Here is a 22,434-nt window from a genome sequence, read left to right as displayed (position 1 = left end):
ATTAAAAAACCAGCAGCATGATGTGTCTTACTAGGGGACTGGGCCAGAAACCACAACAGCTTATTTGGCTTTGGCAGAGTGTCTGGAGTTTTGTATGACAGATTCGTCATCAATGTTCACTAAAAAATCCCACCACTGGTTTGGAAAATGGATGGATAGACGTTTTGGTTTTGCTGATGGTGGTGGAAAGACTTGGTGTCCTATTGAGTTGCCTCTAATAGACTCAAAGGTAAACCAGCAGACCCAGGGACAGTTTCTATCCCACACCAGTATCCCTAACCAACAGTAACTGGTTTGCTAACAATAGGCATGTTGAAGTTTTAAATCAGCTGGGATCCTGTAACTCATCCCAGCATCACCCTGTTCATAACATTCACTAACTTCACACTTTATTTCACGTTATGATGCTTGGCTGTAGAAAGCCTAGTGCTAATAGTATTTGTACAATTTCACATGTTGAAATTGTCTTCCATACTATATATTATAGTGGGGCACACCCACCAGGATAAATTCCTGGCCAATAGAGATTTTTCGGATTTTAAGAGCTAAGCTTGCTTCAGCACAGGGTCCACAGTGTCTGTATGGTCTGCTAAGCATTCTCAAGGTCTTTAGTGTTTTTAATGCTGTTCACATTTTGCTCTCATTTGACTATATAAAGAAGCAGAAAGAGTGACAGGGATTCATATAAAGGTGTAGGTCAGAACTGGACTTAACACAACAGTTTTTAAACAAATATATTTAACGCATGTTGAATTGAAGGCCAAATGACATTTCAGATTAAAACCCATCACAGTGGATTTCTATTACGGTTTAATGCAAAACAAGTAACACAAAATGGAAAGTCCATAATACACAGAAATTGTACAGAGACATGTGCAAAATACCAAGAAGAATAAAAGAAAAAAATCCACATTACAGTTTCCTAATTTGGTAAGTATCATGGTTTATTGGTTGCCACAGTGACATCTTCACATAATGCAGGTGCCATCTTTAAGGCGGTTCATGGCCTCCATTTGCTGCGTCATGGCGAGGACCTCATGGAAGCCTGTGCTTAGGCCAGACATGTGCTGGAAATAGGCCTCCTTCTCCACCTGGATGGAGAGGTTGTTCACCCCTGCATCTTTGAGCACAGCTGTCACCTGGTAACCAAAAAAAAAAAAAAAAAAAAAAAAACATGCGTGAAAAATGACATTCAAAGTTCTGCACAAAAATGTAATTCTTATCCAGGCCACATCATTGTCAAGGACCAATCTATAGTTATTGTGTTTTGAGGAAAAAAGAACAACACGAACCTGCTGGATGATTCTCTGCTCTACAATATCTGACATGAGCTGTAAGTGGATGGTTCCAGCTACAACCCCTGCTGAATGTCTCCAGAAATGGGGGTCGCGGTAGGACAGGACGCCCTCGATTTTCTGGATCTGAAAACCAGCCCAGGGCAGAAGAGTAGATTGGTTGGTTATGGGCATCTGTGCCGTCTCAGGTCAGTGAGTCCCTGTGAACATGCGGCAGGCGACTGACCTTCTCAAGTGCGTGATTAAGGTCCTTCTCATGTTCGGGAGGGATCCTGAGGAGGAGAACCTCACATGCATCTTTCAGCAGAGGCACAACGCTGAGGAAGATGAGCACGGCGATGAAGAGCGAGCAAATTGGGTCCGCAATCAGCCACCCAAACTGCCGGATGAGGATGGTAGAGATGATCACCCCAACGCTGCCGAGAGTGTCAGCCAAAATGTGCAGGAAGACCCCTGAGAGAGGATGCATCACGGCGGAAAGTCTACCATTAGCCTCAGATTGTCCTCCATTTACACACACTCTGTATAGCACATGCAGGTTAACAGCAGTACTGTTACAGCCGATATTCAAGCCTATAAAAATATTCAAGATGTTTAACTGGGCAAAAATTCTCTCAAATTTAATGGAAATTTGGCAGCTTAAATATTTCATTTATTGCCCATTTACTGTGCAGCATGTGGCCTTCACTGTTAAGTTTGCTTTCACCTATATGTGTGTGTATCATGCAAGATGGAGAAGGCATAAAGAAAATTTCCCCACGAGGGATCAATAGTGTCATTATTAGTGCTGTCAAATGATTAAAATTTTTAATCAGATTGATCACAGGGTTGCTGTGGAATAATTTCGATTAATCAGGATTAAATGTCATTCATTTTTAATCTATATTAAATGCATTTAATTTTGCATGAGCAAACAGACTCAAGAAAAAAGGGAATATATATGCACTGAACATGTTTATTGAACATCTTGAACACGAGTCGGATGCATTCCATCTGCCACAGAAGGGCAATACTATGGATCCATATCAAAAAGCAAGATTTTTTTGCTTAGCCGGACAACTTGTAGTATTTAAAGTACCTCTATGTAGTTCATTTTGTGCCAAAAGTATTAATCAAAATTTTGAAAACCGCAAGCAAATCATTAAGTATCAGAATGAAAATATGTTTTCCAAATATCAAGAGTCGAATAAAATAATTTTTTTCCTTCTTCTCTAATTTGTTTTGCTTCTGGAATTTTTTTTTGCTTTTGGAATGCTTTTTTGCTTCTGACATTTGGTACTGTTTTAACGGGTGGGCGGGCCTTAGCAACTTGCACGTCTATTGGTCAGCTGGAATTTGGAGTGAACACGCCTTTAACCATCTGAGCACGCCCACTCCATGATGCTTCAGAACATCGCAACATGGCGGGTAGCTCCGGAGGCAATTTACAGCATGGAATTGCATCTTTGTAGTTCTATAATAGTGTACTTTTATTAGGAATCGGTGTATGCAACACATATTTCGCGTTCATAAATGTCACCAACCCATCCAGTTCAGTAACTTTCGCTATTCCACCAATTTTCATTTCAGGGATTTTGAGTCATTCTGCACTGCAGATGGGTTAATTGCATAAAATTTTTTAATCAGATTAATCATGATGATGGATTAATCCGCGTTAACCCATTAATTTTGACAGCCCTAGTCATTATTAATGTTATTCACAATTAAGTCTTAAGACATTCAAAAGCAACATCATTAAGAGAAGAGATTATGCTTTTTAGAAATGCAGTGCTTAGGGCGCCCGCTACCTCTCATATTGGCATTCATCCTGCCTCCTCCCGCACCGTGGCTGTGGCCGTGACCGTGGCTGTGAGTGTGGGCGTGGCCATGTCCACCGTGGGCGTGGCCATGCCCCCCATGGGCGTGCTCGGCGTGTCCGTGGTGGGAGTGACCGTGGTCATGCGCTGAGCAGCCCCCTCTAGAGGTGTGGTGCGAGTGTGCGTGACTGAAGGCACAGATGCCCACCAGGTTCACGATGAGGCCTCCAATTGAGACGGGCTGCGGGGGGCAAAGGGAGAAGTAGTTTTATGGGAGACATCAAGAAGCAGCAGCTTTAAGGAGCAGGTTTGGTAAAATCGGAATGATACGCAAGCTTAAGCAGTCACACTCACAGTTAACATGTCTGTGTTGATGTTGGGAGGGTTGATTAATCTTGTAATGGATTCCATGAAGACAAAGAAAGCTATGACCATGAGGAAGAGTCCGTTGATGAACCCGGAGAGGATTTCAACCCGACCGTACCTATCAGGGAAAAACCAACCATTAGTATGACAGGAGAAACAGGAAACTCAAAACAAGCTTTGATGGGTAAAGACTGAAGATTTACCAAATCTTATTTATCAGCACGCCACCAAATTAACAATCAGTCATCCAATACAGGGTTACAGGCAGACGCGGACATTTCAGGTTGGTTGAAACAAAATCCTGGTTACAGGGAACCTGCAGACTATCCCAGGATGCACAGGGAATGAGGAAGGGGTCACTCCGGATGTCATACCAGTCTGTCACAGGGACGCATTTTCACACACAATCTCACAATGGGTGAATCAGAGATAGTGGTCCAGCTATCTGCATGCTAACCTACCCAAAGGAGTAGATGCGTGTTGCCTTCCACCTGGTCATTAGGGCAGCCAGCAGCCCCAGCACCAGGGCGGAGCAGTCGAAGAGCATGTGGAAGCCATCCGATATCAGGCCCAGACTGTTGGTCCACACGCCGTAGAAGAGCTCGACGAAGGTGAAGGCCTGAGTGTGCGGAGGATGAAGGTGAGCAATGGCAGGGTTCTTAAGAATATACAAAACAGGTAGAAATGCATGACCAATACACGTATCAGTATCGGCTCACGCCCACTAAAATTCAAGACGTCGGCGTTAGTCTGATGCGTTAGTCTTCGTAAATGCTGATATTTAGGCTTCAGTCAATAACAAAAGTTTGCAGCACCAGTGCTACAAACATAACTACTGAAGTAATGGAAGTGATCGCATTAGACAATCAGCCGTTTTCCGTTGTGGATGATGAGATATTCCGTCACTCATTCAGCACTTAGAACCCCGCTACAGTATCCAAAGTCTGCACTGACATCTCACTGCCTGCATTATATCATGCGGCTGCTACACACATGTACGGTATCCTAAGAAGAAACGTCACCCAGCATGAGTTTCCCTGCAGATTTGAGGACCGCAGAGGATACCTGGTTATCACGTCGGTTATCGTTAATATTAGACAAAATTATACTGGTAATTGGTATTGGCCAAATTTCCACATTGATTGATTGATTGATTGATTCTCTTTATTGCTGTTGCAATTCACCATGTCACTAGTCACAAGTACCAGCGAAAAGCAGGCCATCAACCCGACCATACATACACAAACATTATAGGGGGGCAGACAGGTCAGGAAGACAGGGGACTGTAGGAAAACTCAGAGAAACAGATTACGTGAGGAGAGTGGAGGTGAATAAAAAAAAACAGCCCCCAGACTGTACTCCAGTAGGAAGTGTACATGGGTGTAACACTACACACAAACAAGTACTAACCACAGGCATTAAAAAATATCAGTATTTTCATGAATTAACAGAATCCAGCAAAAACACAGATATATGCAACTGACACCATGGAGCCTAAGCAGTTCGTCCATCCTGGAAATCTGCACACAACATATGATCCAAGCAGACATTAGTTACTCCATTGCAACCCCGGTCGTCAAGGTGTAGAGCCCTGCGGGAAGCACATTTTGGCACCTCAAACGTCGGGTGATGCGCTGTTCCTTTAAAACAGGAATTAGGAGCTGCTAAGATGGTTAGCAGAAAGAAAATGGCAGGATTTCATCTATCCAATGAGGACCTGGTTTATAGACCAAGAACTTCCTGACAAAGTGATGTTTCAACTTCCTCATGATGTTTCAAACCCATAAACCGTGGAGCAACGTGTTTTGACTTCTAGGGAGCAACCGCAGCTGAGATGGATCGACACCGAGAAACCCGGCAAGGCCAGGCACACTCACCAGGTTGAGGCAGAGGAAGTAGAAGATCTGCCGGGAGTCGTACTCCTCCAGGATCTGCTTGAGGCAGTCCTTTATGAAGCGAGGCAGAGACTGCGATGTCTGCTGAAGGGCGTCCCCCATGAAGTTGTACAGAGGTGTCCCTTCAGGGGAATAACCCACCAGCGTCCCCTTCTGGCCCTTCTTGGATGGCGAAGATAAAATATTGTCAGCTGTGAAAACAGATGTCAGTGAAGATGTTGGCTTTGACCCTCAAATACAGAAATGAGAAAATGGCGAACTATTGGTCAAGGTAACAACAATGTCTTTGTTCTTCTGAAGACTCTAGATCTCCTAAAGCAGGGTTCTTCAACTCTGGACCTCGATTCCAAATCCAGGCCGTGTTTTCAGTTCTCCCAGGTAGTTGTTTAATAATTACTGATTGGTCAGAGGCTTCACACCTGACTGACAGGTAAAGGAAGGCTGGAAAACCAGCAGTGCTTGGACCTCGAGGACCGTGAGTTGAATAACCCTGTCCTAAAGCTTCACTTATTCACTATGTTTCCTATGCATAAGTAATTACTCTTTCTCACTTCTAACCCCAAATTAGTCAGATGCCGGTAAGCACAATACTTGGATGTCTGCATCTTATACTTTATTTAGAAGGCGCTTTTACCCAAAGCAACATACAGGTCGTTGTCGATTTACGACCCACGCGACTTACAACTGATCTACTTTATGACCCTTCTGAGACCACATATGTGGCCACAACTGCACTGCATCTGGCAGCGAGTGTATATCACAGTTTGCGGCCCAATTGCTGGCAGCAATAAACTAAGAAAACGGTGATAAAAAGATTTAAAAACACCAAACAATGACATATAATTTTATTATGCAGTTCACAATACATATTCTAATTTTTGCATATAAAATAAAGGGCAGACTTATGACCAAATCGACTTGCAACTGGTCACTCTGAATGGATCACAGTTGTAAGGTGTCGACGACCTGTACATTTTTTTGAGACAGCAGGGTTAGATTGGGAATTAATGGCCTTTCCCTAGGGCCCAATGGTAACACATGCCACATGCCGCTGCCCCTTGAATGCATGCCCGCACCCAAATGCTCTCTGTTGACCGTTCCCATGACATCCATATCACTCGCCTCATGGCCAACCCTCGGGCCGAGGGAGTGTCACTCACCGAGGATGAAGAAGACAGCGCTGACGAGGACGCCCCCTGAGAGCACGTGCTCCGTGTCGTCCTGCCGCGTCTTGGCTCGCAGCTGCCCTGTCAGCGGGTGCGCCCAGAAGTTGGCCAGCAGCAGGCCGCCGACGAAGAGGAAGACGGAGCCGTAACGGGCGCAACGGGGGGCCTCCATCTTGGCGACGCACATGGACTCCACGTAAAAGTCTAGGATCATCACCGACAAGACGACCATCCCCAGTGGCAGGATGAGCGTCGACCAGGATTCCACCTTACTCTGAGCATCAGACACAAAATAAGTCCGTCAGGAACACTGATGTACTACATATCAACCTCTAGCCACAAAAGCAACTTTTGGTTTTCATTCCTAGAACAGAACTCAAAATCTAAGCATGTTATTGTCAGATTCAGATATATGAGGCATGGAATCATACACTGAGCTGAAATATCATTCTCATTAGTCATAGTGCAAAGGAATAGAGTATAAATAATGAGATGTATAAACAATACAAATATTACATCTTAAGATATTAGACTGGGATTCAGATGTGTAATTCTACTGTTTACAAACAGGAAAATCCAAATTAAATTTGCTGCATTTTCTGTTCTGTCCCAGGATGTTTAATACCCAAACATTTAATTCACTGTTAAATGCTGTTTCCAACATGGCGGGCTGAACTGGCTCTACTCTTGTGATAGAAGTTAACGTCTGCTGGTGTTGCCATGGAGAAACAGCCATGCCATGTGGCCCTTTCTCATACGGGACCCTGTCATGCACCTCGGTGGTGGCAGAGAGGACGAGGACCCAGGGCAACAGCGCGGCAGCGGAGACCAAGCTGGAGAGTGCATAGAGCCGTTTGGCCCCGCCCATCTCTACGGAGAGCTTCCTGGAGGCTGTGTGGAAGGCCACCTTCAAGCAAAGGGCCGCCACCAGCAAGACCACACCTCCCTAAAAGGGGAAAGCAGAAGGGCAGTGTCTGCTCAGAGCTCATGGTGAAAATGCCGCCTGAGATGGAACCGGCTCATCTCAAAGTCATATTTCCTTATATATGTTCCGTGTCATAAGTAACAAATTCTTACTTCCTGCAGACCATAATGTCACACAGGCATATGGTGTCCAACAATAATTCACACTACATGTATAATAAACATTTACATTTACAATAAACAATAAATGTTTTCAGGATATTCTATTGATGTATTGTGTACTTTTTAATTTGTTTGCACCACATTTACTTGTTGTAAATTTAGCATTTATAAAAGGAGTTATTGGAGGTCTGGTTTTCAAAGATAATTCCTAAAGCAAACTGCAGACCGACAGCAGACCCGCGTCACGCAGGGACCCACGTCACGCAGGGACCCACGTCACGCAGGGACCCACGTCACGCAGGGACCCACGTCACGCAGGGACCCACGTCACGCAGGGACCCACGTCACGCAGGGACCCACGCCATAGCTCACCTTATGGTCAGCCACACCGAGGAAGGCAATGGCAGTGTAGAGGGCATGCGTGAGTGCACTGTCATGGTGTCCCTCCGCTAACAGGCAGAGTTGTTAAGGCAGGCATCACACAGCTGCGTATGTCACATGTGTATATATGAGAGGGACACGGCCATAATCCCTGCCGTACAGGAAACTTTTTGGCCGGCTCTCAAACCCCAACGATGCAATCACCCTGCAGGCTGATTTCAGAGCTCTGCCTGTACCGTTCCCCATATGCTTGCTTTCCTAAGAGAATATTCTAGAATTTACATCATCTCACAGCTTCCCTCTAAATTCAAGAAAAACCCTCTGCTCAAGACACCCCACAATAATTCAAGAGCAGGGATTCTCCTTTTACAGAAAACAGAGCGATGAAGAGAAGGACCCGTGGAATGCGTATTGCCGGAGGGCCACGGCACCTGCACTGGCTCCAAGTGAAAGGATACGGTGCTCTGCCATCTTGGCCATGAGGTCGTCATTATCGAAAAGCAGCAGGCAGATCACAGCTATGATGAAGAATGCCGCTCCCCTGGTCTAGAGAGGCCAGCCATAGCACAGACAAAATAATGAATGATAAAAACAGTACTAGCTGAGCAAGTATGTACTTCACTGCAATTATACTTTAAATTATGAAAAGAAACCAATTTCTTCCACTTTAACCAGATACTGGGGAAGAAGGCTACAGGTATGGAGGGTGACAGGGTGGTATTTTATCCCTATAAACCACATAACTTACTTATAATTAAATGACCTTTTTGCAGCTGGACGTAGGTAAATGCTGGAGATTAGAACATGCAACCTTCTAGTTACAAATCCAACCACTGAAGTAAAAAGACATCCTGCTGTAAAGTGTATGTAAGCTATTGCCCACCTTAGAGGGTCCCCCACCGGAGCTGGTGAAGAGGACACTGAGGAGGGAGACGACAACGATGTCGCTGTGCTCGAACAGTAGCATGGTCCTGCGCGGGACAGGGCGGGCAGAGCCAGAACACCTCATTAGCGTGTACAGAGGCACACGGCCTGCTTTATCACACACACCACATTCAGTGATGCTCATCAGCAGCTGATGGCTTCTGCTTCGGAACTGCACATTTAATTTCTGTTTTTAAGCAGTAAATTTAGTGTTGATCTTGCAATAAGTTCAAGTGCGGTCGAAAGACTTATGCTCCAGTAATGAAAAACCCCAGAGCAAAATGAGGCTCTGCTGAAAATCAAATCACGATATAATCAGGATTACATGGCGCATGCGCGATAATCACCAGGACTTTAGGCGACGGGTGAAACATTTGTCCGGATGCCAGCTTTCAGTACTATACGGACATTTACTTATGCCCAAATGTGTTAAGCAGGTGAGTAGTACACCTAAAACATTAAGGAGATATGTCCTGTGACGTATAAATCTGTATAAATTCAGTGTATCCTTATGCTTATAATATTGGGTTAGCAGAGCACGCCACATATTTCTGTTCTGGTAAATAATGGAAGTGATAAGCTCTGAAGTGGCGGTGAAGAAAAGGACAGCTCAACAACCACAGCATCTTTTGGAAGAGACATTGTGAATAAACAAGGTAAAAAGACATCGGTGGTGTGGCGGTGCTTTTTGCAGTCTGACACATTTATTACGCATAATATATGCCAAATTTATACAGATTCCTAATATTCCTAATTAGGCACACTACTAATCTGCTTACAAAATTGCGGACATAAGTAAACATCTGCATAGCACCGAAAATCTGGCATCCGGACAAATGTTTCATTCGTCATCTGAAGTTCTGGTGATTATCGTGCATGCGCCATATAATGGCAAGTATATCGCGCAGCCCTGAAAAGAATACAAAGTAACTCTTTACTTAAAGCACTCATATATAACGCATTATAGATACCTTCATAATGTATTATGAAGCATTGAGAAAGTATTATGAATATGGCTATAACTATTTATAAAAAGGCATAACACATTACAGCCATGTTTATTATGCATTATGAATGCTCAATGATCATCTATAATGCACTATTAATACCTTCATAATACAGTACCAAGGCATCCTTAATTCTTATATCGACCAATATAATGCATTATGAAGGTATGTATAATGCATTACACGACTGCTTTAAGTGAAGTGTTACCAAACACATTTATAAAAGCTGAAAAGTGGCTGCAGAAAAACATGTGTGCGTCACATTACCTTAAAGGTCCACATAGTGTGAGGCCAAAGAAGCTCAGCAGTGAAATTATACAGCTGATGACAGCGTGCTTTAGGATTTTAATCCACTGAAAAGAAAATGCAGAATGGAGATGGGGAGGATCACAAGGTTGTTCACAGGAGCAACACAGCAAAGCCATCTATTACAGAGAATCTGCAACGAAACCAAACAACTAGAAAAATGAGATGCTCTTACCTGGTGTTTGGAAATAACCTTTCCAGAGGAAAATGGCTTTTGGAAGAAAAGCAAGGAAACTGCACACCTAAAGACATTTATTTATGCTTTAAACCAATGTCAAATGAAGGATTATCAGCATGTTCTTGTCTGCTTGAAATGCATAGACTCACCCCAGTTTAAGGATGAAGATGAACTGCACAATGTGGACGACTTTAAGAATATCGTAGGATTCAAAAACTCCCAGAGCCTTTAACAGTTTGGTGATGCACAGCAATACTATGTATCTTGTTAGTCTGGGGGGAAAATAATGCTGTAAGCCACCATGCAAAATCCTGTATTTAAATCAATCATGTACCACAGTATTTTTAAAATAAACAAGGAGCAGAGCACTAAAATAAGAATACTATAAAAGAATTTACAGGAAGTTAGAAGAACATCTTCTCATAATATAAACCATAACTCTTCATTAAACGGTACAAAACTCTATTGTGGACTGTTTAAACTATTTAATTAAAATCTATAGTTCTATTGGAGGACGATATCTTAAGTATAAGCATTTATTTAATTGATATTTGGTTACAGTTGTCAGATACTGCTTATGTACAAAGGCATGCGTTGCTGTATAATAAGCTACCAGTTCTTTCAATTGCTTACCTGGCATTTGGTACCTCGACTGGTCCCAGCTTCCCACTGGAAATAACATTATTACTGTACTTCTCATCCATGTCGCTCAGTTGTTATTCAGCCGTCCAGAAGACAACTGTCAGTCCTTCAGTCCGCATCACCGGAATAATCAGGCAAAATGAAAAGGGACGAAAAAAAACATGTGTTCACTACAGAACGTGAGTACGCCTTCCTTCAATCCTGTAAAAAGTCGCGTTAAGTTACTTGCAGTATTTGTGTTTTAACACCCTAAATAAAGCGGAGTCAGTTTAATTACAGCACTAATTCGTGTTGCTGCCTTGTGTTTCCGTATACAAAGCAGATGGACAGTACGTACCGGCGGATTAAAAAAGCCACGTCACGTCATCCGCCTTTAAGGTTTACTTGTAACTTCTTACACATACCATGCATTGTTATACCCCTACAGACACATGAAATACATTAGTTTTGAAAATAATTAGATTTTCACTCATCAGTCGATATTCCAAATTAGCTCCAGCAGTGACTACATAACACTCAGAATCCTTTGACCCTTCTCTTTTTTTTTACTTCCCGTTCGTGCCAGCCGATTTCCGGTCAAATACGTCATGAATATACATTAGCGACGATGTCTGCCCCCACCGAAAGCTCCATTCACTTTAATCACGGTGGGGTTAAAGAAAGAAGAGCCGCGCATGCGCCTTATTGTACTTATTTTTCCCTTATTACTTATTGTTCTTTCCCTCTACTGGTCAACATGGAAAACTGCAGCGCGAATAAACTAACAACTTACGGCCATTTTCTACGTTGATTTAGAAATCAAAATGTCGAGTATGTTTCATAAAGTAAAAAAACTGTTGTGGTTTTGCTTTACTGTTGCATTTTTCATGTGTTGTTAAACAAAACAGATAGCACTTTTTCCGAAATCTTGGTGATTAATCATTAGATTAATTAGGCAATGATCAGCAAATAACACGATCATTCCAATTAATGTTTACTTTCCGCATTACAAGTGCTTTATTTCAAATGTTTTACCCAAGGCAACTTATACAGCCGAGAATGACTACTAAACAAACTCACGAACTATAGCAGGAGCTGGCATGGGGCTTGAACAAACAGTTCCTTCCAACTGAGACCATATGTATCCGTGCACATACAAACCGCAGTTATAAAACCACTGGTGCAAACTGACAGTTTTTTACATGTAAGCATTTTAGCTAGTGCTAGCTGTATTTCCTGTCAGACAGATGAAAGGAATAAAAACCACTAACTTTCTGGTTTTGATTCTTAATCTGCATTCCACTCAGATGTTTTCTCAACATGCTTAAGGGAAGCACTTAATATCATGGTGAATGCGTTTGCAGAATATGAGAATGAGCACATGCAGTGAGTGAACTGATCTGTAATTTTCCCACGGTATATATGTGTTTCCTGCACATTCTGGACCTGGCTTCAAGCCCCCATGACTGTGTACCTAGTAAGTCTATGAATATGTCATATATTAATAATTAATAATAAAAAAAATGCTAATCAATTAACTAGGTAGAACAGGTAAATCCCTCATACCAATTTAATATATTAAGACTCCTCAGTTAGGTTACCAATATCCATTATGGCCTGTCAGGGGCGTCAGTGGGGTATAAATACCCTGGCAGATTCAGGGGGGCTTGAATACATAAAATTCTACACAAAATATGGTCACTGGACTCAGAATTTCTATGTCCGCCCCTGCAGGCTATTCTTTGTACCTTACCTTAGCAAGTGGGTAAACTTTATGTGCGTCTCCATGTTTATACACGCGGATCCCTGTAAGTTTCACTTGCTTTTGGCATAAGCCACTTCCGTTCAGTAGGCCTACTCTATTAGCATGAACCGATGCATGATTAGCACGAATACATAAAGGATGCTTAATGGTATAATTTGTCATGCATGGAGCCCATTAAATGCCTTGATAATGATAACCGTAGTAGTCACAGACACATCGATCGTCCGAGGGTCACAATATGAAAATCTCCATCAGTTTTATGCTGCTGTTGCTGCATCGTTGCTATTATATATATATATATATATAAAATTGATGGGGAGGCTATAGTGCTGCATAATTATGCTCCAGATGAGGATTATACAGTATCTGCTTTGGATTGGCGCCCCGTCCTGTGTTATTCCATGCCTTGAGTCCAGTGGTTCCAGGATAGACCCATCTGGACCACCACCACCCCGAATAAGACAAGCGGGTATAGAAAATGGATGAAAGAATGCATGCATGAATGAGGGTTATATGGCCTTAAAACCAAGACTAAGGTATTTTTGTAACTGGTGATTTCTATAGGCCTATATATTAATTTATCTTTAAACGACATACAAAATCCCGAACTACAAGGTCTGTGCTTTTTTGCGATACATAAAATACAAACTGACAACGCATTATATTTGTACATAAGTTTCAGCATGTTTCACTCTGTAGCTGTACTGCATCTGTCGTGAGAGCTGGGCTGCTGTTTGGCTCCTGTCTATATAGCACCCCTCATCTACGCCCGAAAACGGCGCGACGTGCCCCGTCTTGAGCGCACGAGTCGGGAGAAAGCCAGTCAAAGGGGCTCCTGCTGCAATCGCGGCATTCCTGCGTGCATGTCCCGACGTGAGCGCTGGATCGCAACTCCTGCCGCTGTGACTGTCTGTCGGTGATACGGCACTCCTGTCAAAGCGAAAAATGAAGGGTGAATATTAGATGGATGATGGGGCGGCTTGGCAGTTAGTGTGAAGAAGTTAAAAAAACATAGGCGTTCCACACCTGTCTGGGATACCGGCACTGTAACCTGTACATAGACGGTACTGATGCTGGTTATTTACCTTGTACAGTGTATCAATTCACAGCGATGGAAAACGTAATGTTGCATGCATATGATTACATGATTTAATTGTTATGAGGGTGTTTTAGTATCAACAACGAACAAATGGTGTTCAGATACATGTAATATAATTTAGCTTATTATTAACGGGATGTTGTCTTTTTAACAGTTAATTAAATAAAATTTACGACTAGCCAAAATAAACAGGCTAGCCGAATTATTGTTTTGGGACACAACGTCTTTTTTCAGTTTGTTTTACACTTGCAGTATCACCAGCGCTCCATTAGATGGCTCTGTAGGTGTTTCACGCAAGCACACCATCGGTGACATTACTACAACAGGAGCGCCGTAACAGTTCGCCATGAAAAGCTCATGTGAAAAAGTGTGACACTTTCGCAAGTACGTTTTGTTCGTTTTGTGCATTGGTATTTAATTTAAATTGTTCACTTTCATAGTATTATCATATATTATTACATTAATAATATGTGAGTTAAAATAGAAAGGGACAGAAATACTAAAATTTGTGGTTACAAAAAATATTAATATTCTGATAGGACTTATTTATATGGATTTTTTTAAGATAAGGAGAATTTACCAACTAACAATCCCTCAAAATATTTTCCATAACTGCTTGTTTAGTGCAAGGCCCCCAGAAAGCCTGGAGCCTATCCCAGGCAGCCCAGGGCAAAGCAGGGGCCACCGAGTCCATCACAGGGCATATTCACACCACCATACATCAGACACCAGGTCACCTAACCACGTCTTTGAACAGTGGGATGAAACCTGTACAAACATGAGGAGGTTTGTTATTTCTGGGGCCCCAATCAAAAAATCACTTCGGGGCCATGTGCCCCACCCCTAGTGTAGTGAATGTGGTGGCCAACAGGGGACCCCCACACCTCAAGGGCCCTACACAGTTGCACGGTTTGAGTGGCAGCAAACAGCACCACTGAAATCCTCGCTGTAATGAACCTACAAAATGTTGAAGTATTTGATTTATTTACATTTAAACAGAAATATGCAATGAAGGTGACCTGCCTCCCCGAGAAAGAACGCCCTCATGTCTCTACTGCCGCTTCAACAGGCCTGTGATAGCAGTTTCTGTAGCACCTTAACAGAATATAGCGCTACATATTTACTGGCCCTGGTCTGTGTGCCTGATCGTCTTTCATACTAAAACCAGCAGTGGCTGACAGCGGGGGCTGCTCTGGGCAGCCGACAGCCCCCCGCCACCCAGCAACATTGATAACATGTGCAGATCGGGGGCTCAGGCATCCAGGCATGCGGGGCAGGAACGAAGGGCTACAGCTAGTGAGCGCCACTTCTGACTGATGCTAACAGGGCTTATAATGTCGTAACTCTCCCCTCATGGCTTCTGAATGCTTAAAATAGGCCTTTCCAATAGCTGTATGCGCTTTGTTGGATTAACACATGCCTATGCCATACATAGCACACACTTTGGTTGCCGGACAACAGAAAATGTTGGACTGTGTGACCTGGTCTTCTAGTTTATATTTATTTGGCTTGGATTCATCCAATGTATATGAGTTTGCTGTGTCCCGAGGGCACAAAATGCCTATTTTCTCATGAGCCCCTTGATTTTTTTTGATAAAAAAAGAAACATATGTCATTTCCTGTAGCACTTGTTTTGTTAGCCTCATGCCTTCCTTACAGAGTGCGCTTACAGTTCATGACATGATGAAAACCTGGTTGATCAACCATGCTGTTATTTCCTGGCATATTTATTATTGATTGAGGACAACAAATATATGTTAAATTTACTAGCGCAGCAATATGGCACTGATCCTGGAAGGATGTTCATAATCAATACGTAAAGGCGCAAGTGAAATGCTTGTCAGTTCGATGAGCCCGTTTTGGGGGAATGAGTAAAGAGACAGGCACCATTTCACGCCTGCTGTCTACTAATGCTGGGGGTGACAGATACCCACTACGGTTTTGTGTCAGAAAAGTACAGGATATGAAGGGAAGCTCAGTGCTGCAGTTGGCCTAAGATAGAACTGACACTACAGTTACAGTTCAGTGCATGGAATCCTTGCAGGTCACTGCATTTTGGTCTGTAACACAAAACACCATGTACAGATCCTTTTGAGGTGTGATCCTAGCATGAAATGAGAATAATAAACGTGAAGTCCTGCTGTATTCATATCTAATGGCCAAAAGCAGAAGCAATGGTATCATTTTTCAAAATAAGTTCTAAGCAAAATTTTGCTACAAAGTTAATCAAAGTTAATTTTTAATTAACAAAAATCGTTCTCACATCATGCCGATCTGCAAAACGTAGCTAAATAAAATGTGTTGAGTTCCACCTGACCTCAGATTTCTGCTGTGCCAAGTAGCCATGCTCTACTTTATAAATAGCTTAATTTAGCAGATTCTCCCGAAAGGTGTTGCTGCATCGTCAGAATGCGATTGGCCACATTTTGCCGGCGCCTGAAATGTCATCTTCTGTATCTCCTCGATCTCCTACTGGAAGGGGATCAGTCATGGATAAAAAGGGCCACCTAGACACTTGCATGGATTACTGTACAAAACACTATGTTAGACTTATAAAATTATGGATCAGTAAATTAAATCCTTTATTATGCACCAGAGAATCATATATCTAGGCTAATCTCACCAACCCTGTGCATTTATGAATTCAGCCCTGACATTTGAGCTGAAAGATAATTTGATAGTGTTGAGAGGAGTGACTTAGTCTCCGGAAAGCCTTGGAAAAAGCGAATATTAATGTCTTTGTCTCATTAATGCTTTGAAATGATTGAAAGCTAATATGCAGAAGAAGCAGTAAGTGTCATTCTCAATTATTGTGAAAGCATCTATTAGACTGATGATAATTAGACAGTTAAGATACCGTGTTTTTCACTCAAACAACTAAGTTTAATTAAAAAAATATACCTTCGGATTAATTTCTTTATTCGGGTCGGCAGCTATTAAAAGCAAATAAGTTGCACAAGATGAAAGACATACCCCAGGCGGGCTGATTAGCAGAGAGAGCGCCTTCCTACAGCCCGCAGGAAGTTGTGCATCAGCGCCGTGAGCACTGAACGGCTCCAGCTGGTTTTTGGGAAGCAGGAGGAGAACGAGCAAATCGTTTAATCCAATCAGAGGGCAGTAAAACAGGTTTCTATTTCAGGTGCCTGAGTCAGGTTTCAGTGGGATGAGAAGCAATGACATCACCCTTCTCCACCGTATCTGCAGAGAGAGAGAGAAAGAGAGAGAGAGAGAGAGATGCAGGTCAGGAGAAAGGTGGGAGTGATGAGATTATACTGAGGCCATTGAAATCAATGGCAATTTGTGTTTTTATTAAGAGTACCTTTAAATTTACTATAGTGCTGCCTTATCTAATGTTTCTCACTGACAGTCTGATGCATTTTACATGCAAAGGTTAGGGCTGAGATCAGGGATGCCGTAAAGGGGGGGGAACAGATTCCAAGGGCCCCTGAGTAGCAGGGGTCTGAAAAAAATTGGAATATAATTGGATTGGTCTGGGTTGGGGGCCCAAAATCTCGAGCGGTGCTCCAGGCTGAGATTCAAGGAAGCGTCCTTCATTTAAGAGAGGTGGCAACTCTATATGTAGCCTGGGACCTCTGTTTGGTTCCCAGGCAAAATCAATCCTTCACTCAATCAGCTGCTGGTTTTAAAATAGCGCGTATCAAAGTAAGATCACTGTGCTCGATCGGAGAGACGGCACGCAGATTTAAAGGAGCGTCCTGTTATAGAAAGAGACTCAGGAAAGCAAAACAGGATGGCAGTAACTACTACTAATCACACATGACAAGAACAGAGGATTGACATAAAATTCTACCATAAATTAACGGGTTGAATCTGGATGATTGTGTGGTTGCGTTACAAAATCTAAAGTGCTACCTCCTATTTATGTTGATATATTATTGATTAATCAGATAGGATATGAGCACAGATGAACATATAGATGTAGATCAGGTAAGATATGCAACAACAAATGTTTACACATTTTGGCTGATAAATGCCATCCCAGCAGAAACAATGACACACATGCCAATAATCCTGAGTTTTTCCTGACCTGGACACTGAAGTATGTGTCTCTTCGTGGATATTCTACCAGTGCCTTATTATTTTTGCATTTCGATTATTGAAAGGAATGGTAATTTAAATAATTTGATGAGTGATAAGCCACATATTATTTTAAAATTTGTTTTGGTGTATGCCGCCAAATGTATCAATACATTCTGATATTATGTGAAATGGAATAGCCAGTGACAATGCTGGAATAACTGAATGGAAACAAAAGCTTCTTTCTTACTTTATTGCCATTTAAAACCAGCTGGTGAACATACAGGTATTTACGAATCAATATATTGATTATGTATCCAGTTTACATAGTCTGTGACAGTTTGTGTTCAAAGTGCCAAAAGGTGTATTTCAGAAGTAAACAGAACCTTTCTTTCACAACCTAAGAAACATACTTAGTTTATGAAGTCCTGAGGTTAGTCCCGATCCTTGCGAACCTTACAGAGAAGTGGAAAATTCAGATCTAGAAAGTAAAAATCCAGACCATGATTTTATTCCAACCAACCAGCTGAGTACCCTGTGATTGTGACTCTTACGTAATACGCAACTGGTTGGTTGGAACAAAATCTTGGTCTGGATTTGTACTGAAACTGTAGTTTCCTCCTTTTCAAGCCTGTAACCTCCTGAGACCCCACCCATTCATTTATGTCCATTGTAGTGGACATTTTATTTTTGCATCTATCTTTTCACTGATGTTAAGAAACGTATTTATTCCTGTTGTACACTAAGGAGGACATGCTGTGGAATTAAAAATAAAAATAAATTTGAAAAAATCTAAATTGTAAGATGTCTTATTTCCTCCAAAGACAAAAAACCTAAATAGAAGGAAACTTTTTTCCTTGGGTCTCAGGAGGATATTGGTTTTGGGTCATACAGTAGCAATATTATTGCCACATCTTTACTTCTAGTGCTAGACGTAATGTAATTGCGAAATTTAAGCAACAGCATTATTTCTATGGTCAGAGAGTGTGAGGTTTCTTCCAAGCACTAATAAGTAGCATCCAGAAACCCTAAACTGACCTTGGAAGTCTACTATTGAACCATTTTTCAATACCCTCTCGTTTTGGGAGGAGATTTCAAAATGGTAAATTATCGTTCAAAAACCCAGCAATGATCGATACTGTTTGCTCATTAGCGATAGTGAGCACACTTGCGGCAACTTGCCCTAATGAGAAGCAGCCCTGTCGGAGGAGGTGTGGTTTTTCCAGGTCGAAGTGTAACGTTCATCAGTATCGGCAAGCATAATATGCCGTTTATTTATATAATCATAAATAAGATGGGACATCACAGGATATTCACGAAGACGCTCAGTGCGCGTTAAAAAGAAAATATGTCCTAGAAATGACTCTAAGTGCTAAAGTGTGAATTAAAAGACCTAGGTCATCTAATTCCCCTTTCCATTATTAATGTACGGCAGAACCACATAAAACCTTGCATGTAAAAATCTGATATAGTGTTTCTCAACATACTTAAAAAATCTGCGATAATTCTTAAATTATTAGCATTAATCTGCGCTCGCTGTTTGACCCCAAACGATTTCCACGAGGTGGGGCCATGTAACAATAATCCTAAACGAGAAGACATGCAAAACTGAGGAACAAGCCTTCCTTTAAAAAATTTAAAAATAATAATAATGTGGTCTCTTAAAAATGGGTAAAGATATATTCATCGGGATACTTCATGGAAATCATGGTTTCACGGAAGTGAAGTTTAAATTTCTTTAAATGTCAATCACGTGATGTTAAGATAGTAAATTCGATACCAGGGTTCTTTAGCCTTCTGATAATTTAAAGGCATGAAACTGTATTTGTAGTCTAAGGCCTGATCACGTGTCAGACGCTCGATTGTCATCCCACCTGTTTGCGTTTCCAGTAATCGGTGGGCATATCAGTGCTGCCCTGCACCTTCAGAACCGTGGCAGCACTCGGTCCACATACTGGCGCTATTAAATCACTGAGCGGAGCGTCTGTCATGTGACTTTCTTCTCCATGAAGAAGACTTAGGGACGATTTTAACAGCCTGACTGAGGCATGCAAGAATCGCCTTCCTGCAAAGTGAAAATAGCTTTTGCACGTCACAAACCCTGTGCTTTTTTATTAAATAAAACACGTTCTGTTGAAATTTTATCCAAATGGACCAGTGTGAGTTTTTTTTTCCAGTTGCTGGAGTGCCAATCCTGCCACCAACCCCCAAGTTATTTCCTGTAAGTTAGAAGACCTCCTTATAGGGCTGGATGTAGATTAACATCATACCCAGGACAAAGCAATTGCATGCAGGTTAAGGGCCTTGTTCAAGGGCCCAATGGGGTAGAATCACTCCAGACATTTACAGGATTTAAACCAGCAACCTTCCAGTTGCTGGCACAGATCTCTAGCCTCAGAGCCACCACTCCATCCATAACATCTTAGAAAGATTCTAAAAGATTAGAACATAAAAATAACTGCAATCGTATGCATTTCTTAATCCCAGAATTTGTCATGCCCTGCTCGTCCGATCCTCCCATGTGCCACGCTACCTCGTGTGGAATCCCCGTGTTACCAGCTGTTTCTCGTTGTTGTTAATTAGTCCTGTGTATTTAAGTTCGTGTTCGAGTATGTTTCCCCAGTCCGGTCATTAACGTTGTGTGACATCGTTTCATGTTTCCGAGTGTTTCCGACCCGAATAAATCCCACATTACCCGATTCCACGGCTTATGTCCTGCTTCCCCGGCGATCATGACAGAATTAAACAGGCCTATTCATTCATGATGCCCATATGAAAGGCATTTAGTTGTAGAATATAAAAATATATAAATATATATGAAAAACAAACAAATAAATTGATGGGGACAAATAATTACTTTACCATAACTTTGTTTGTGTTATTAATCATAGATTAATCTAAAGTAAGGTTTAACAAAATAGATGACATTTTTACATTTACATTTATTAAATGGCATACGCTGTTATCCAAAGCGACTAAACTTAGACTGTTGCATCTCAAATGTACATCTGTCGAGAAGGAACTTGCTGCAAGGCTGAGCTTGCATTGAGTAATCAGAAACAAGTTCAAGATGATGGTCTAGGGGGTGGAAGGTACTTTCCATAAATAATTTGGGATTAGGTCTTGGCTGAATTATTACATACTCCGGGCGATTCTCAGGATTTGCCGGACACACAGGAGTTTTCATTTATGGCCTAAACTTAACTCCATGCCCCGATATACACTCCCAGTGGACATTAAAAGCCTATAATGCAATTTCATTCTAAATATTGTTTAATTCTTTTTCTAATGTTTCAGCAATCGATGTTTTAACGAATCACTGCACATTCATTTAACCAATACATCGCTCGTGATCGTTATTATAACTTATTGACTGAAAATTAAGTTTGGAAAACAACGCTACCCTACAGATGTGCTCAAACGAAGTTTGCTGATTTTAAAATAGATGACGGTTGATAACCTGTAATGCATTGTTTGCTCCTAAGCTCGCTACTACAAGTGTTTATATCGGATAATATTTGTTTTTGGTTGTTTGAGTAGTTTTTTGAATACCAAGCTCGAAAATAACTGTCACTCATTATTCTTTTAAAATGAATAATTGGCACCTGACTAGTCTGTTACACATCCACACAATCCTGTCCGTGTGAGCACCCGACTATTGTTACACATCTCACAAAGGAAATGACTCGGTTTTTGAGTAGGGATTGGGTACCATTGTAGTTTTTTCTGGAGGTCAGACCTACTGAAACACTTCAAATGAAAATGACTCCCTGAGAGTCCAGCAATGTCCCACACAGTCGCCCTTCATGGGTAATGATTCCCACCAATGCCACATGACAGTCATTTTAAATGTGGTCAGCTGAGATGTGTACATAATGGAAATTTTACTGCACTGTGGTAGTTGGGTACCTCTGCTGCCAGAGGATGTGTGCTGCTGTATACTTTACATGGTCTCTCTTTTTAGGCATCTCAGTCTTTCGTATCGTTTGGAAGATGTATGGAGGTACAGGCCAATGGTGATTTGCCACGTCGTTTCCACTGTATTTGAGATTGCTAGGATTTTAAAACTGTTGATATTTCATAATTTAAGTAGGTTTTAGGAACTAAGTGTTCCCACTAATATCTCTCCAATAACTACATTCCATTTCTATCGGCATTGACCTAGTTCTGTGTTGTTTTTTTATTGTATCTAGATGATTTAAATGTTGTTTGATGCATTTTTTCATCAGCCACACTGGCATTTTTTTCCGCAGCTGGAATGATAGGATGTCGAAGGTCAGGGCTCAACCCAGAATGCTCTCGCTGGACTGACATCACCAACAATTTCTCCTGATCTGTTCCAAAGTCTGTCTGCGTAATATTTGAATTGGCTGTACTTTAATAGTCCATAGTTGCACGCAGGCCTTGGTTTAGGTTATCTTGCTCAAGCCTGTCCGTGTGATCAGTACATTCCATTATAAGATGCTATCTTATTTTGAGATTCGACTGGCTTGGGAAAAAGCAACACCTTT

The 22,434-nt window shown here is 41.8% G+C and overlaps 1 protein-coding gene across 3 annotated transcripts; it reads right to left on the bottom strand.

Annotated features, from left to right (window-relative positions):
- Positions 1-797: 797 nt before the first annotated feature.
- Positions 798-17,011, bottom strand: slc30a5 (solute carrier family 30 member 5). Of its 3 annotated transcripts, none has more exons than XM_023797314.2 (17): positions 16,859-17,011; positions 11,034-11,148; positions 10,550-10,672; positions 10,398-10,464; positions 10,184-10,269; positions 8,869-8,956; positions 8,444-8,531; positions 7,977-8,053; positions 7,294-7,464; positions 6,513-6,792; positions 5,335-5,543; positions 3,919-4,076; positions 3,446-3,575; positions 3,083-3,332; positions 1,522-1,748; positions 1,293-1,421; positions 798-1,139 (listed from the first exon to the last, which is right to left on the bottom strand). In XM_023797314.2, exons 2-17 carry the CDS (start codon positions 11,102-11,104, stop codon positions 969-971), a joined length of 2,325 nt encoding a protein of 774 aa, XP_023653082.1. In that variant the 5' UTR covers positions 11,105-11,148; positions 16,859-17,011; the 3' UTR covers positions 798-968. The 3 variants fall into 3 exon arrangements, with proteins under 3 accessions (XP_023653082.1, XP_023653077.1, XP_023653068.1); XM_023797309.2 differs by lacking the exon at positions 16,859-17,011 and adding an exon at positions 12,102-12,291; XM_023797300.2 differs by lacking the exon at positions 16,859-17,011 and adding an exon at positions 11,380-11,697.
- Between the last annotated feature and the right edge of the window lie 5,423 nt (positions 17,012-22,434).

This window comes from Paramormyrops kingsleyae, chromosome 7 (assembly GCF_048594095.1).
Source record: "Paramormyrops kingsleyae isolate MSU_618 chromosome 7, PKINGS_0.4, whole genome shotgun sequence".
NCBI classification, from domain to species: domain Eukaryota; kingdom Metazoa; phylum Chordata; class Actinopteri; order Osteoglossiformes; family Mormyridae; genus Paramormyrops; species Paramormyrops kingsleyae.
Note: the sequence above shows the minus strand (reverse complement) of the source record. Positions and strands in the feature narration are given on the sequence as shown.

Excerpts from the sequence above, each read along its gene's own strand:
- slc30a5 (XM_023797314.2), bottom strand. The coding sequence starts at position 11,104 with ATGGATGAGAAGTACAGTAATAATGTTATTTCCAGTGGGAAGCTGGGA. Across the intron at positions 10,673-11,033 it reads GTCGAGGTACCAAATGCCAG|ACTAACAAGATACATAGTAT; the intron begins GTAAGCAATTGA and ends TTTTCCCCCCAG. Across the intron at positions 6,793-7,293 it reads TCCTCTCTGCCACCACCGAG|AGTAAGGTGGAATCCTGGTC; the intron begins GTGCATGACAGG and ends TCTGATGCTCAG.